The sequence below is a fragment of the Astyanax mexicanus genome, chromosome 16 (genome assembly GCF_023375975.1).
Source record: "Astyanax mexicanus isolate ESR-SI-001 chromosome 16, AstMex3_surface, whole genome shotgun sequence".
In the NCBI taxonomy this organism is placed as follows: Eukaryota; Metazoa; Chordata; class Actinopteri; order Characiformes; family Acestrorhamphidae; genus Astyanax; species Astyanax mexicanus.
In genome coordinates this window covers 15,826,022-15,841,926 of record NC_064423.1, presented here as the reverse complement: position 1 = coordinate 15,841,926, position 15,905 = coordinate 15,826,022, and the positions used below count along the sequence as shown (strand labels likewise).

General features: G+C 35.7%; 1 protein-coding gene across 1 annotated transcript; it reads right to left on the bottom strand.

The window, feature by feature from the left end:
- Nucleotides 1–4,018: 4,018 nt before the first annotated feature.
- stx6 (syntaxin 6) lies at nucleotides 4,019–15,344 on the bottom strand. The gene is made up of 8 exons (XM_049466000.1): nucleotides 15,132–15,344; nucleotides 12,653–12,821; nucleotides 12,459–12,554; nucleotides 12,230–12,292; nucleotides 11,418–11,588; nucleotides 10,954–11,060; nucleotides 10,348–10,442; nucleotides 4,019–8,549 (listed from the first exon to the last, which is right to left on the bottom strand). The coding sequence occupies exons 1-8, from the start codon at nucleotides 15,164–15,166 to the stop codon at nucleotides 8,473–8,475; spliced, it is 813 nt and encodes a 270-aa protein (XP_049321957.1). The 5' UTR covers nucleotides 15,167–15,344; the 3' UTR covers nucleotides 4,019–8,472.
- Between the last annotated feature and the right edge of the window lie 561 nt (nucleotides 15,345–15,905).

Here is a 15,905-nt window from a genome sequence, read left to right as displayed (position 1 = left end):
AGACTTCACCACACCAGCACCCTTAAATCAGTATTCGCTACAATCATTCATTATTAGTTCAGTCACCAGACAGTGGGCGAGATGTATCTGGAAGCACCGGTCAGTTTTATTTCATAGCCAGTCCGAGCAGTTCTCACAGGACGGGCTTTACGACGTGCTTGTGTGTGTTCCCAGAGCCTGTATTGCAATGCTAATGAGCCAAGCTGTCTGAGGAGTGTCTCCCCCCTTCCCATGGGGCACTGGGGCTCAGCTGTCCTCTTCACTTACCCCGGGATAAAGGAGCTGAGCGGAGAACCTGCATCCTGCACCTGCTGCCTGCCGCCCCCCACACACACACATACATATACACACTCCATAATTAGCACCCCTCAAGCTATGTAAAATGACTTGTACTCATCCGGTTCCAAATGTCGCCACAATTGTGCCAAATTTCTTGCTTGTGTCTCACAGGGCTGCCGGATAAACATTATGAGGAGTGCTGTCGAACCATTAATCAAGTGATGATCCCTCTCAGTCTGAGGCCGCTGTGCGACTATTAAAGCTTAATACGGTTACCCTTGTATAAAAATAGTGGTTATTCTTATATTGTTTATTGTCGCTGTCCAATAAAAAAAGTGTATCTCCAAAAATAGCAACTTTACAGGAGAGAGATAAAACCTTCATAACATTCAAGTGAAGTCATTGTAAAAAATATTTAATTTCCGGTAATTTTGGAGAATTTCTTATGGTCTATTCTTCAAGAAAATTAAGACAGATTGTGTGTTTAATTAAATTAAGATAATGGTCTTTCATAGGACAGCAACAATGTATACTGTATATATGTATTTATAAAATGTATTGTCTATTGGGCAGTTTCCCTAGACAGTGATAAGCCTAGTCTTAGACTACACTGCATTTTGAATTGAGTTTTTCTATTGAATCTATGAGTAGGCTTAAAACTGCCCCTATATGTTCTGTAGAATTTAATTTTCCCAAAAACTGTCATTTTAGTTCTTCAGCACCAGGGCTGGAGTAAAATTAGCATTAGCTGCTAACCGTTATTTCCCCATTCAGATGTGAGTATTATCGGTCTGTAGCTTGCTGCAAACCCCGGCTAGCACTGCTGGAACAGCATTAGCATTAGCCGCTAACTACGCTAAGTGCTAGGTGAGTATATCGAACAGCTAATGCTTCAAACTTAGTGCTGGAAAAAAAGAAATCTAAGCTTATTTACTTTAATATTACTCATTTACTTTATTACTTTACTCACCCAAATACACAGTTTTCATGAGAGAAATCTGTGTAGATTAACATCCAGCACTCACTTGACTTGAAAGTCTTTTTAATTAGTTTTGTTTACTTAGCTTAGTTAGTTCGATCCAGCAATCTAACATATTTTTTGTCTGTATTTTAATCTATCCTTTAATTTTTTTTTTATTTAAACAGTCAGTCATCATTAAATTAAGAGTTGTACTGGATGAACTGTGTATATGATCAATAAAACAAACAAAAAATATTCTTATTGTCACTATATGTCTAAAATAATAAATGAATATATAATTATATAAAAAAAATTACATGTCTTAAAAAAGTATCATTTTAGGTCAAATTTTTTTAATTCTGTCTTTTAACCTAATTTCTAACATTTACTTTCTTTATAATCTTAGTATTCATTTTAGCTATTTAATTTTTCAGTCCTACTCTTTTTATTAGTGTTTGTTAACTTTTATTATTTTAATAATTTAGCTTTTATTTGATTGCTTTACGTCTCAGCCACATCATTTTTTCTATATTATTTCATTCTTGTTTGTTTTTCTGATGCTTTTGCAGTTTAAATAAGTTCCTTATTTTAGCTTAACCTGATTAAATACTTGAATTTAATTTTAATTTCATATTAAAGTCCCTTTAAGATGTAAATGTTTGGCTGCATTGAAAATGAGGGTTACCCTTAATGCATTACTGAGCAAAAAAGATTGAGTGATTAATTGATTAAAAAACGTAAATAAAATAAATTTGAGTATCATAAACATATAAATATATTATATTCCCACTCCACAACACAGGCCCTGATCTAGACTGTTCCACTGTGGGCCTCAGGTGTGGCTGACTAATCAGTGGCGGGTCGGTGTAAGGAAGCTGGGGGAGGAGAGGACCACCTGTCATTACAGCACAGCTGAAACCCCCCACCCTGGCTTCTCGCGACCCCTCCTTACTGCTTTCTGGCACACCAGATCAATAGACTGCTGTTCAGACCACCACAGTCACCATCACATGCGAGGGTTATGATGTCAAAGCACAGGCAGGTTCTCACATGTAAGGTTTCCACTCGCCACCAATGGCTTGAGGCTTCAGCCTCTGTGTGGTTTTGACCAGCAGCCACGGGCAAGGCCTGCAGGACAGCTATAACATCACTAGGAAAGGAACGGGTTTAAGTATTAATGATGTATCGAGATATAAAGCCCTTATATTTCAGTGAAAACCCAGTACCTCATACTAGCCTACATTTTTGCTTGTTTATGGAAGATTTAAAGAAGCATTAAGGATTATATTTTCTGTAGTAACTCATAAAACATAATCAGGACAACATATCAGATAACAGTATTTTCTTATTAGAACTGTGTGGTATGTCACGGTAATCTGTGTGGATTTTAGCCTTCAAACCTGCCCACAGTCAATTCTCCAGTCCCATTTCCACATCCCAAAATGCCAGGTATACAACACACATACGGGTGTGCTGGCTACTTAACTCCTTAACAGGTAATCACTGTGCTTCAGTAAGGTTTGCTAACCATAGCTTGCCAATTTATCACCACCACTAGTGTAAAAGGGACAAACATACAACATTGGTCTATGTACAGCTGGGTTATCAAGGCAGCTAATATTTGAGCTAAATAAAGTGATCAGAATTGTCATCCACTTCTCATTTAGTACAGATTATTCCTTTAGGTAACAAACTGACATGCCATAGCAATATATTAATTGTTTATAAAGTGTTACCACAATAAACAGTTCGGGAGTTGTGAGGTGTTATCTTGTGGGTGATGTTAAACACTGACCAGGTGAACTATCAGAGTTTAAAGAGGCCCAATAGTGGGTACCAGACAGATAAGACATTCCATTTCCGAGTTGTTCCTCAATCTACACTGTGAAGTGTGTACAGAAACATGTCATAGAAGGCATTGGACAGAGTAGAGGGTAGTAATAATCATGCTTCGGCAGCATTTGGCTAGAAATGTCCCTGTGAACAAATGAGTCTTAGACTCTTAGAGAAATAATTAAATAAAAATATTTGCTTGTTTATATGAATTAAACTTAATTTTCAGTCCCTTTAATTTTGTAAATGTTAGGCTGTAATGAAAATTAGGGTTACGCTCAATGTATTACAGAGTGGAAATAAAGGTTGATTGATTGAAATCAGATCCATATTTAATGAAGTAGACCTCACTCACACATCTTACAAGTCTATGCAGAGTTAATTTTGCTTTCATGGCACATGGCAAAAGTCATGGGACAAGATACTAGTTCCTGTCCCAGGACACGTGGCATGTCAGGACAATAAGGACTGACATTGCTGTGTCTAACACAACTTTTGATAAGTTACATGTCATGACCAGATGTAGCTGTTTCCAGTTGTTTCAGTGCCAACTTTATAAGAACATTTTAATACACAACTTAATACACTAGCTTACTCAAATTCACTAAATCACAATATTGCTTTAGGAAATGGTGCAAATATATTTTTTTGAATTTTTTTTTTTTTTTTGCAAAAAATAAATAAATAAACCTTGAGACACATTGACAAAAAACACATATTGTGGGGTGTTCTCGATATGTAGTGGTCAGTACCTACCAAAAGCCTCAAGGAAGGACAACTAGTGAACCAATGGCATGGTCATGAGTGTCCAATGTTCACTGATGCTCATAGGTGTAACACCTCACAACTTAAAGCACGTAAAAGATCTTCTGTAACATTTTGATGCGACACTCAGGGAAAGCAAACACACACACATATACAAGAAGTCAGTCAAAACCATGAGGGTTCAGCAAAGTTCAGCATTTAATGGACTCAATGGGACTCACAGTTTTCCACACAGTGAATGAAACACAGGATTGGATCTGAAAAGAGGGTTAGGGATGGAGTCTGGGAGTTAAAGGGAAACAAGGGGACATCAGTTCATTCTCTCAAACAAACAAGTCAAACTAACACAGAAATGACACTCTGAATACATGGAATAACAAAAGCCCATTCGCTACCATATTCTCTCCACCCTGTCACCGGTCCTCATAAGCCGTGACTTGATTGTGCAATTTAAGATCATGATTTTCTTGGTTGTTGTTCTTTGTATCATTACCTTGCATAACGGTATGAATACTCGAACTTCGTGATAACTAGGTAACAAAGTAATCCTTTAACTGTGAAAACAAACCAAAACAAGAGACTATTTCTGTATATTTTGGGACAAATCGACCAACTTGTCCAAAAATCAGACCACTACATTTCTCTGAAATGTCCTGCAAGACCTTCTGCTCTTATCTCGTAGTGAAATGCTAGGACTGCCAAAAACTGTATAAAAACAAATATTAAAGACTAACAAACATTAAAACCGTTCCATTAGAATATGCTAAAAGTATGTATGTTATTGTGTAAACAAAAAGAAACCTGAAAAAGGATATTTGCAGAAATGAATGCACCATAAACTGTTTAAACTGTTTCCACATCTGTTTAAAGAGCTCATTCCAGGCATTTATCTGTTTTTTTTTTTTTAACTCATGTTCAGTATTCCAGAATATTTCTGGACATTACCTGGTGGAGGTGTGATTTTATCCAGCCAGCTCCCTTGTACAAAGTTTATATAATATTTTAATACAGAAGGTAATCTTTTGAAAAATACACAACGTGGGTCTGCTGGAAAGGATCCATGGGCCCACTCTTGCCTTAATCATTTATGTTACATTTCCTGTTATGTTACATTTCCTAAAATAAGAATGCATTTAAAACATCTAAAAATCTCCATTCATATCCGAATAACGTTCGGACCGAATTTCATGAACAATTTCCAGAGATTTTATGTGAAAACCTCTATAAACTACATTTTTCCATCAGAGGTTCATTAATAATCTGTGTGGATTCTTCTACCAAAAAATATTATTTTTCCAACCTCTCTTAATCCCATACACACTTAAAGAACCATTTGGATCACCTTTATTTTAAGTGACAACATAGAAAAAAAAATTTGGGTCAACAATCTTTTTTTGGTTGAACAGACCATTAAGTTGGCAGGATTTTTTTACACTCCTTAAAGCAGTCCAAATGAAACACTTCGTATAACTTTAGAGTGATAGGCAGATATTTGCAAAAATTTTGATATATATGGAGTGTATGGACTGCCATGTATGCAATGTATACATACTACATCAATCATTTACTTAAAAAGTGAGGAGGTGTTTATGATATTGGCTCTTTAAGTGTTATGCAAAACTCCCTAAAAAATAAACTTCATGAATTTGTTAAGCTTGCATGACTGAAATAATTGACTGTACATCATACTAAGGCACTATCTCCATAGTTTTCTATACTTCACAGCAGCTTCTGGTTGATTCTCTGGTTGATATGCTTTCCAGTAGGCTTAAATCCACAAAATCTAGGTGGATTTTAACAGTGATCTATCCAGGCCATTGTAAAGACTACTCACACATCATCTTAACAGAGCTATTAGCAGTGATCTTCAGTTCCACATCACAGAACATGAAATGAAAGACTCATGTGTGTGCTGATCACATGGTTAGTCACAATGAACAGGAAGGAACTTCTGAGGAAACACGAGTAAAACAGGCCTTCAGCTGCCTTAAACCAACACATCTCTATTTGTTATCATTTCATAATCTGTTCGAAATAGAAATATCTTATTATTGCTCCTAAAATGTGTTTTTACACATTAACATTTCACATAAACTTTCACATTTTATGTAATATTATAGCTTGAGCTGTGTCTAAAAATGTGCCCTAATCACTATCACATACATGTAAAAATCCTGATCACTTTACAGTAAAGAGCATTTCTTTATCATAGGAAACAGAGGGTGATCTTTAAGCAATGCAATAGAGTATGGGTCTTTCATGTCAGTTGGGGTACACTGTTTCTAAACTATGTATCTCAATCAATTTATGGATTGTTACAGTGGACTGAAAATTCTGTACTGTTTTCAGACACCAATACAACTTTGTAGAACCGTAAAGTAGTGCACTACATAGTAAATAGGGCACGGTTTTGGACACAGCTTTGGTTTTGAGGTTGTTGTGTGGTGCCATAGAGAGAAAATCTGGCACAGAAATGAATCTGTACTGAAGTTACTACTGATACCAGAAAGTTGAGCGAGCCTTAGCTAGTATTCAATCCAATTCAGTAAGTAATACTACAGTGATATCAATACTGATATGAATACTTTTTGATAAAAAAAAACATTCCCGTATGCATATGCATCAAAATATAAACGGAGACAAGTTTAATTAAACTGGAAAGTGTTTGCATTAATGTTAAACATTAAAGTGGCACATGAATTGCCAGATCAATGTTGTGAAATGCTACACAATCTACACTTGTCTGTCTGTGCCGATGTGTGGAGCACTGAATAAAGAAAACAAAATCAAGTCTCAAAAAAGAATCTTGGATGCTCCTGGCGACACGTTAGCAATCCATTTAGTAGCCTTTTAGCAGGGAAAGATGCCCAGCTAATTTATGAGAGCGGGAAAATTTAGTTTTTATTTTAATTTGTACTATTTTTGGTTGTTAACGTCGACAACTGAAATAAGGAAGAGAAAAAAGATTTAAATATATTCTATATTTATGTTAAATGTGGAGAGCTAGTGATTAGCCATAACATTAAAACAACTTAAGTAAAGTAAATACTTCAGTGGATACTTTGACAAGAACCAAATTGAAAATGATTACTAACCCAATCAAACGAGTCATTAAATACTTCATGCAGGTCTTGGAGATGTTCCTGGTATGTATTGGTCAGTACCAACCAAAGAGCTACAGGAAAGGACAACCCGTGAAGAGGCTTGCTACAGGGTCACGGCTTACAGGTGCTCACACAGATGCTCCAACATCAAAAATTCATGTAGTTAGTTTTAGTGTTATGACTGATCATTTTACACTTTGTTCGTAAACATAGATAAACAAAAGTTAAACAAAAAGAACTCAAACAATATGGAAGACATTCGGAAACACTAAATAAATAAAACAATAGTACTCACTGGAGTGCAAAAACAAGACGCAATTTGCGATTGTGGCTATTAGATTATTGTTGATGTACTTGATAACAGCTCAGAAACGGTCAAAACTAACCAGAATCCACTGCTAGTTTTGATAGATTTCGAAAGTGGGACTCCTTAGCCAAGCAGGTTTCAAACTAAGCTTGAGCTTAACCTGCCTAATTAGAACACTTCCATGTAATTCAACAGCCAATTAGGACAAAATCTGCAATATGCACCTTTTACATGCTATGTCTAAACCTCTAGGTTGAAGTTATTGAACATTTTTTGTGCAGCAGGAGCTCCATCTCCTGCTAAGACTCTTTAAATGAAATCCCACACTAATCTTGCAAGTCCATATGGGTTACCAGTAACCCAAACAAGCTCCCATCTTCAAAACACTTCAGTAAACAGTTTTCAGTCAGGGATAATCAAGCTCACTCAGCCTAAAGTACATTAGGAGATTTCTATACTTCAACCAACTGCAAAAATAAGAACACGAATGAATGAACGAAAAAATGATTAATAAATTCAGAAGAAAAGCATAAAATAAAATATTAATTAATATAATAAGTGGTTAAAATAATATTAGTGTGGTTAGAAAATAGTCCAGTTCCATAGCATGGAACTCCAGTGTTTAGTATAGCTTTTTATGTTTACTTCAATTAGTCAGTCCTTAATAACCATAGCAAACATACTGCTATTTTAGTGAACAAGTACACAGAACAGGAAGCGAAATGATTAGTTAATAAAACGGTAGCCCTAGATTTGTGAAAGAATAAACCGGTTATTACTTCAATAAATCACCGTCTATTAATAACATGATGGGTCCTAAACGCAGAAAGTAGAAAAAGCACTTTAGAGCTTCACTGACACACAAAGACCTAATGTGACATGTTGCAGTAACACACTTACAGAGAAAGTAAGTGATGCAGACCACTCTAGTACAAGCCTCTTGGGTTTAGGCTTCAAAAATGAACAAAACAGAAAATAAAACAATAGAAAAAATAATGGATATTTACAGATAATCAAAATAAGCAAAAGTACCACACCTGTGGCATTTTGGAGTTGCCTAAAAAGTTGCAAAAGAAGCGTAATACTCAGCAGCAGACAGTGTGACAGAATAAGAACTGGAGAAGAAGGTGGTTTCCTTTCCCCAAAAGCACCTTGTTTGTTTTTTTTTGTCCATCCTTCCGTGCAGGTGAGGAAAGCTGTAGTGTTTGGGGGCTGAGTGCCGTTCACAGAACAATAAGCAGGATGATCACAACAAACAGGATGGCCAACAGAATGCCAATAGCACACCACTGCCGTCGGTCTGCAGAGCAAACAGTTCAGATATTAGACAAAATTACAGTAACATCAGGTACATCAACCTCACTATTATCATTAGTTGTATGAATGAATTGTGATCTAAGGCAGGATTACATAACTAAAAATATAAATGTCAAAGAATGTGTACCTGAAATTTACTGAAATTCTAGAGTGTTATCTTGTGAATAGGGTTGAACACTGTCCAGCATGCTCAGGGCAAGGAGACATGAATTACCAGAATTTGAGGGAAATCTAATAGTGGGTTCAGATGAATTAAAAAAAAAAACATTATCAAATATTTATCTACCCTTGATCCATGTATACATCAAGAATACGACATAAACAAAGACCCACCCACAGTGGACAGTGCAGTAGGTTGTGTGAACAGGCAGGCAAGTGACTCACATTTACAGAACAATCAATACAGGAGTCCCTTAACGCATATCCCGCAGGTCAATGCTGCCTGGTTTTTTTTTTAAGCTTCCATCAAACATGCCAAAAGTCATGGGACAATATACTAGTTACTGTCCCACGGCACCTGTCAGTTTATAAGTATGTATTAAGGAAAATTAAGAACAGACAGAGGTAACATAGACTTGGATGTTTGAAACAGGAAATTTTGCAAATGATTACATTTTTACTGTTTTTATATTTACATTTAAAAAAAAAATAAAAATAAAAGCTATTATCTGATTTTTGCAGACCTGCCAACCTTGAAATACTTTTATGAGTACAAACCAGCCAATTAATTCTAATATTCATCACAAGACTCATTAAATCATAAATAAATTATGATTCATTTTTTTTCATAAATGCTGGTTTTGTTTTTTGGGAGGGAGACAGCAATAATAGTGTACTATGGTTTATATATTTTTTACTATTATTTTAACATTTGTATTATAATCTCTCAGGCAGTTTTGATGCTTTTAAAAATTTGATTTTTTTTAATGTGCTAAGTTACTGAGTTTAACTGAGAGCTTTAATGGAGAACAATAAACAATAGCATAGCTGCAGAATGTGGACATGTTGGCAGGTCTAAACTTGGATTAAAATAATCAAGAATATAAATTAATAAAATAAATTCACAGCTCCACTAAAAAAAAATATTTAATATCAGAAATTTGATTGCTACCTTATAAACCATTTTTTAGGTAATATAAATTTAAAGTAAAAGCATTTTTAACATGTAGTTACTATGACAATTCTATTTAGGTCATTCTGCACTTGAATAGGCATTAATTTTAGGAAGCCATGTTTTAGTGATTTGCTCGAAAGTGTTTGTCTTCCTATTACTTTTTTCTGTGTATTTTTTATTATAACATTTTTTCTGGTAAATTCATGATTTATTATTATTTAATACCCTGTCCTCATGTTCTTTTCTAACACTGACATATCACTCCCATGAAGCACAGAATGCTGAAATTTATGCACCATTTCATTCTTTCAGTCTTTCAACCAAGCGCTTCCTTTGAGAGTCCCCAAGGTCAAACTTCCTGTGCTTATCATCTGATGCCATATAAGGGAGTGCCATCACAAGCTAGCCCTGACTTTCCTTCCGCTCCAGTCTGTAACCCCTCTTGACTCCAGGAAGCTAGGGGTGGTTCTGAACAGGAAGCCAATTCATGGCTGAATTCACTCTTATGAACATGTTCCATCAATCCACCCAGGCATCAGTGTCAGCTCACTAAATCAAAGCCCATCTAAACGATGAGTCTGTTGGGTATTTTAAGTTTAATGTTTCTCGCTTAACCACAGACAGTAAATGTAGTGTGAAGAACATGAAGAGCTCTTGATTTACTCACCACTAGTCATGTGGGAGACTTTGGCCAACTTCTTCATCACATTGTCTAGTCTGGACTGAGTGTTGTCCATCTCATGAGAGAAATCATCAAGCATGCTGTGAGGTGTCAAAGAATTTTGTTACTGAATTTTGTTATTGTTATTACACTACATTCTATTACATGGGTTGGCAGTATGATGATGGTTTATAACCCATAACAATTCTAAACAATTTTCTGTGCACATTGTACTTCTAAAATACTGGGGATAACAATGTTTTAGCACACACTTTTTATTCATACAGGTTTTTTATATATATATATAATTTTAAAGGACACAGGAGCATTTTTTGGTCTGTTCCAAAAAATATATTTTATAAATGTACACCACATACTGTGACCAGGGGTGTATTATGTACATTATCCAAGTTTTGTGTTTTTATGTTCTTTACAAAATATCATTCTACTGATTCTTTGAAACCTTTATACTTATAGAAAATAAAACTTTAACATTAATATTGTTACAGTAGCATATTCTTGAAATGAATAAAATACTATATCCTAACACAGTACCTATGATACAACAATACAAACCTATCAATGATTAAACATAACATTTTTATGGCTTACACTGCCTGTTCATCCAGCTCCTGTCCAATCCTTTGTGACATGTTCTTCAACACACCGATGGTCCCAGACACCAACTCCAACTGTTCATCCTGCTGGTCTGCTATGAGCTATCATCAAACACAAACACACAAACCAGTTATATAATGGAGCAAATTGTTAGCTTGGAATCACTGGGTAATAATATATGTTTAATGTTGAAAGTTATTTTATAATATCTGAGTGCACATTACTGTATAAATAAGTGATACAAGTTCAGATTTTGGGGAAGAAAGGGATATTTTGTAAACAGATAATTACTGTTTTATTTTGGTATTTAACAATGATTTACCATTTCTTGAGATAATTAAAAATAACATATCTTAAATAGGTCTTGATGTCTAATTTGCTATATTAAAGTTATTAATGGTATGACAAAGTCCAATCTTTTACACAGAAGTGTACCATTGCAGTTTTGTATATTTTACCTGCTGCTGGGTCTGTTGCTCTTCAATAAACTGGGAGTTGGCTGTCTGGAGCTCTCGGTCCAGCCGGGTGTACCTGTCTCCTCCTCCTGCTACTCCTCTTCCTCCTCCGGCTCCTCTTCCTCCTCCTGGTTGCCAAATTGGACCATGAGAGCCTCCCTCTGCCAACAGAGTCTAAAACATAATGATATACCATAGATCATTAATTCAAATACTACATGAATTTAAATACATCTACTAGGGATGTCCCCACCAGCTTAGTTTGACCCCCAATTTAGTCAGATCTTTCTGCTCGTATAAATATATATCAGCCCCACGGATTAGACCAGATGTGTCTAAATAATGAGACATTCTGAACTGACTTATTTAGTTTAGTTTTGACTTCAAAAAAGGTATCCTTTATAGTTTGTTTAATAACATTGTGAAATTCTAGTATATTAAAGAGAATGTGCCATGATTAGGGATTCGATATTGTGTGTGTATTAGCATTAGCTATTTAAAAACAAAGGCACCTGGTTCTGCCACTGGTAAAACAACATTTTTGCAACAGTTTAATACAACTTTTGAAGTTATGCTATGTTTTTTTTATTTATCTGATTCTTAAATTATTAATATGATTCTAGTCCACTGGAATATTCAGAGAAATTGGCTTGAATCACAACATTGTCATGGGTGGATGCAGTAAAGTACAGTGTTATAATATCCCTCATTTTTGATCTCTTAACTAATAATAACAAGATAATCAAACTACAATAGCCCACAATCCTATGGGAAAATAACTAAGTTGATAGACTTGTATAACTTGACATACATACCTGTCTGCTTTTCTTGTCTGTTATGGTGACAGCCATTGGGCTAGCCATGTGGTCTTTCATCTCCTACAAAAAAAGAAAAACATGATTAACATTGTTAATAACATTATATTATTCATATTGACAAATGATCAATGTAGTTGATAATATGACAATTTTAACTAAATCAGAGATATGCATACAGGTAATAATCACCATGAAAAACTTTTTAAAGAACCCAAAGTAAACTCACCCTGACAGTCTGTCTTGTGCTGGTGATGAAAGCTTTCCTTTTACTCAACTCTACCGCATCAAGATTGAACTTTCTTGGATTTGCTTCTACAATACTTGAAATTACTGTTAAGGCTTTGTTTAAAGTAGTATTAGGAGCATGAATAACAACAAATAAAAACATTGTTTTGATCTGAGAAGCATGATAAGGATATTAATAGTCTCATCCAAGTCTTCCAGGTCCCATTCTATAGACCTCAGGCTGTTCCTCAACTCATTGGTGGTCCAGTCTACCTCCTCCTTGGAGGCACCACCAGGATCCTGAAGAAGCTCACTCCATCTCTGGTGTAGACCTTGTGCAGTGTTCACAGCCTTCTGGACCTCTCTAAGCAAAGGGACATATTATTCCAGGTCAACATGAGGAATATTCAGAATAGTGAGAGTTACTGAGGTGGCTGTGAATGCTTGGCTTGTTAAAGCACATATCTAGCTGGCCAACTTAGGAAAATAACTTTATCCTAGATGTATTCTGAATAGCAATTTATGCATAGGCCTGTCACAATAATTACATTATTTGCTTGTCATACAATAGTAACTCAGTATTGACCACTGTGGATTCCTCAGCAAGAAGAGCATTACTATTAGTTTTATTTCTTTTGTTTGGGCAGAATGTTGACGTGGTGGGTAGCGCGGTCACCTACATTAAGACGACCTGGATTTAAATCCCAGCTGGAGCAACCAGGATCTTTCTGTGAAGAGAGTCCTGGTTACTTCCTACAGTCCAAAGACCACCGTTCAGGTAAACTGGAGATGTTTGAAATTGCCCCTAGGAATCACTGTTTTTACACTATTAACAAGGGTAAAAAAAAATTATTGGTAGAATTCCGAGGACCCTGACACTTTGAAAGTGCCCATCAGTCGACTTTTTAATGGCTTAATTTCAAGATGGCGGTGCCGAGAGTACTACCTAAAGGTTTTTTAAATAAACTATCTGCACTTTTAAAGTTTTCAGTGGCTCGTTTTAAATGTTAGGGTTCTCAGAATTCTACCAATGAAGTGTGGAGCTACTTTGAGCTCGATAATGGTGTAAAAGTAGCTAATTTCTTTGCATGAGCAACACTATGCTCCCATCTCTAACATTGTAAGCCTGTTTGGAGAACTGGCAAAAAGCAGTGTATTTTGGAACTCCGGGTAAACAAAGGTGGCCTATTTGCCAAAAGTTTGTACTTGTCATTATGTTTCACTACAACCCAAGTACATTTCACAACATTAAATAATGGGCATAAAATGTCTTGATCACAAAAGTATTATCGCAATCAATTGTGGGACAATATTGCTAAGTTTTTTTGTGACAGGGCTATTTATGCATAAATGTGGACATAATGCTGATACAAAGTATAGATACTATCGGGGTAATCTAAAACATGGGGTCTTACAAAAAATACGAAAAATAATTCTGTAATTGTTGGAGTGACTATTTCTACTAGATTTTATAGCAGTACTGTAAACATTAGTTTGCATTCAGCAACAAGAGCATTAGCTGGTGGCCCTGACTCTTCCACCAAAGAATTACATAAAACACTATCAATCCAGAGAACACAGTTCCACTGCACAATGCTGAAGTCTTTATACCCCTCTAGACCATACATGGTGCCTAATATTATCATGTTTATCACCTCCAGAATCCTATTATAGTGGCAAAACATTTCTACCCAATCTTCTACCAGTCTTCTACTGAGCATCAGCAGAAACCAATTCAGTCAGAACTTTTTGCTTATGTAAATAATTCAGCCTTGCGGTTTAGCCAAGATCCCTTATTTTTAATAACAGTGTAAACAATAAGACATTCAGTACTGATTTAACTAAGCTATTAGTTAAAAAACATGAATATTGTTACACCTCTTCCTTTAACCAACCTTTTCCTAGGTGCTTTATAACCCTTTGTCTGTGTTGTGCGTTATAGAGCAAACTCTGGACTAAAAACTTATTTGTTGATAAATGTGAAATAAGTATAATAAAGTATTGGGGAATTTAATATGAATTGGGGTTCTGTAGTGTTTGTGTATTAGCATTAGCCGGTTAAAAACAATGTCTGTCACTGGCAAAACACCATATTTCTGCGACAGTTTAATACAGCTTTGGATATTATGTTAGCTAACTAGCGTTAACTATGTTTTAACGCTGTAAGATACTGTAAAAATCTTATACACGTTAATAGTGTACATTTAAAGTACCTGCAAACACTTGGACATGTAACGTTAATGTATGTTACCTAAAGCCTGTTTGTATAGAGTTCTTAATAAAAAATGAATTAGCTATTATCCTATTACTATACAAAATTTAAACCAATCCAAAAAGCTAACGCTAGTTAGTAATGAATGCAGGCAGATAGCAGCTAGACTAACTAGCGTTAGCCTAATAGCAACCTAGTTTAAAGCATCATAACAAAGCAGTTAAGCTAGTTAGTTAGCGGACTAGCTAAGCTAACTAACGTGTGTAAAGAAAAATAATTTAGTACGGTACAAACATTTTCCTTCAAAGACACACTCCGGTAACTATATTAAATCTGTAATAAATCTGAGAAGACTGTAAAACAGAACTTCAGCATGGTCCATTGTTGTTAAGGCTGGGTCGTGTTAACATTAGCGTTAGCGTTAGCTAGCTCCGCTCTCTGAGAAAAGCTAACTCTACTCACCCTTTCACAACGAAAAACGGGTCTTCCATCGACATGGTGCTGCTCACAGTAAATGGCTCCTCTGGTATAAAGTCATGCTCCAGACCCCGGCGGCTGTGCCCGTGTCTGTGGCCGCTGTGAGAGCGCTGAGGGTTTAAGGTTTGTTTATGTGCGGGACTGAGCTGCGCCCTCCGCCATCACTCCCTCTACTCAATCCGGGGCAGAGGTCAGCAGAGCTGTGAAATCTGAAAAAACCATTGAAAATTAATTATGTTTTAATAAAGTAAAGTGCAAATAATATGTATTTATTTATAGAATGTTTGCATGTCTGTCTGTCTGTCTATCTGTAGTGGTATGAAAAAGTTTGGGCACCCCAGATAATTTTCATGATATTCCTTAATAAATCACTGGTTGTTCGGATCAGCAGTTCAGTTAAATATCATAAAGCAGACAAACACAGTGATATTTGAGAAGTAAAATGAAGTTTATAATATTTACAGAAAGTGTGCAATAATTATTTAACCAAAATTAGGTAAGTGCATAAAATTTGGCACCCATGTCATTTTATTGATCAGAATAAATAATTCAGTGCACTTTGCCCAAGGAGAGGCTGTATAGTAGAGTAATGCAAGATAAAGCCTTTTCTGCACACAGGCCACAAACAGAGTAGCTTGAGGTATGTTAAAGCACATTTGGACAAACCAGTTTCCTTTTGGAATAAGGTGCTGTAGACTGATGAAACTAAAATTGAATTATTTGGAGGGCAGTATGCATGGCGGAAAAAGAACAAAGCAT

What these genes read in the sequence shown, in the direction of transcription:
- stx6 (XM_049466000.1), bottom strand. Translation starts at nt 15,166, where the DNA reads ATGTCGATGGAAGACCCGTTTTTCGTTGTGAAAGG. An exon ending in GCACAAGACAGACTGTCAGG is followed by an intron (nt 12,293 to 12,458) that starts GTGAGTTTACTT and finishes CTTTTTTTGTAG; the next exon opens with GAGATGAAAGACCACATGGC. An exon ending in GAGCTGGATGAACAGGCAGT is followed by an intron (nt 10,443 to 10,953) that starts GTAAGCCATAAA and finishes GACACCTCACAG; the next exon opens with CATGCTTGATGATTTCTCTC.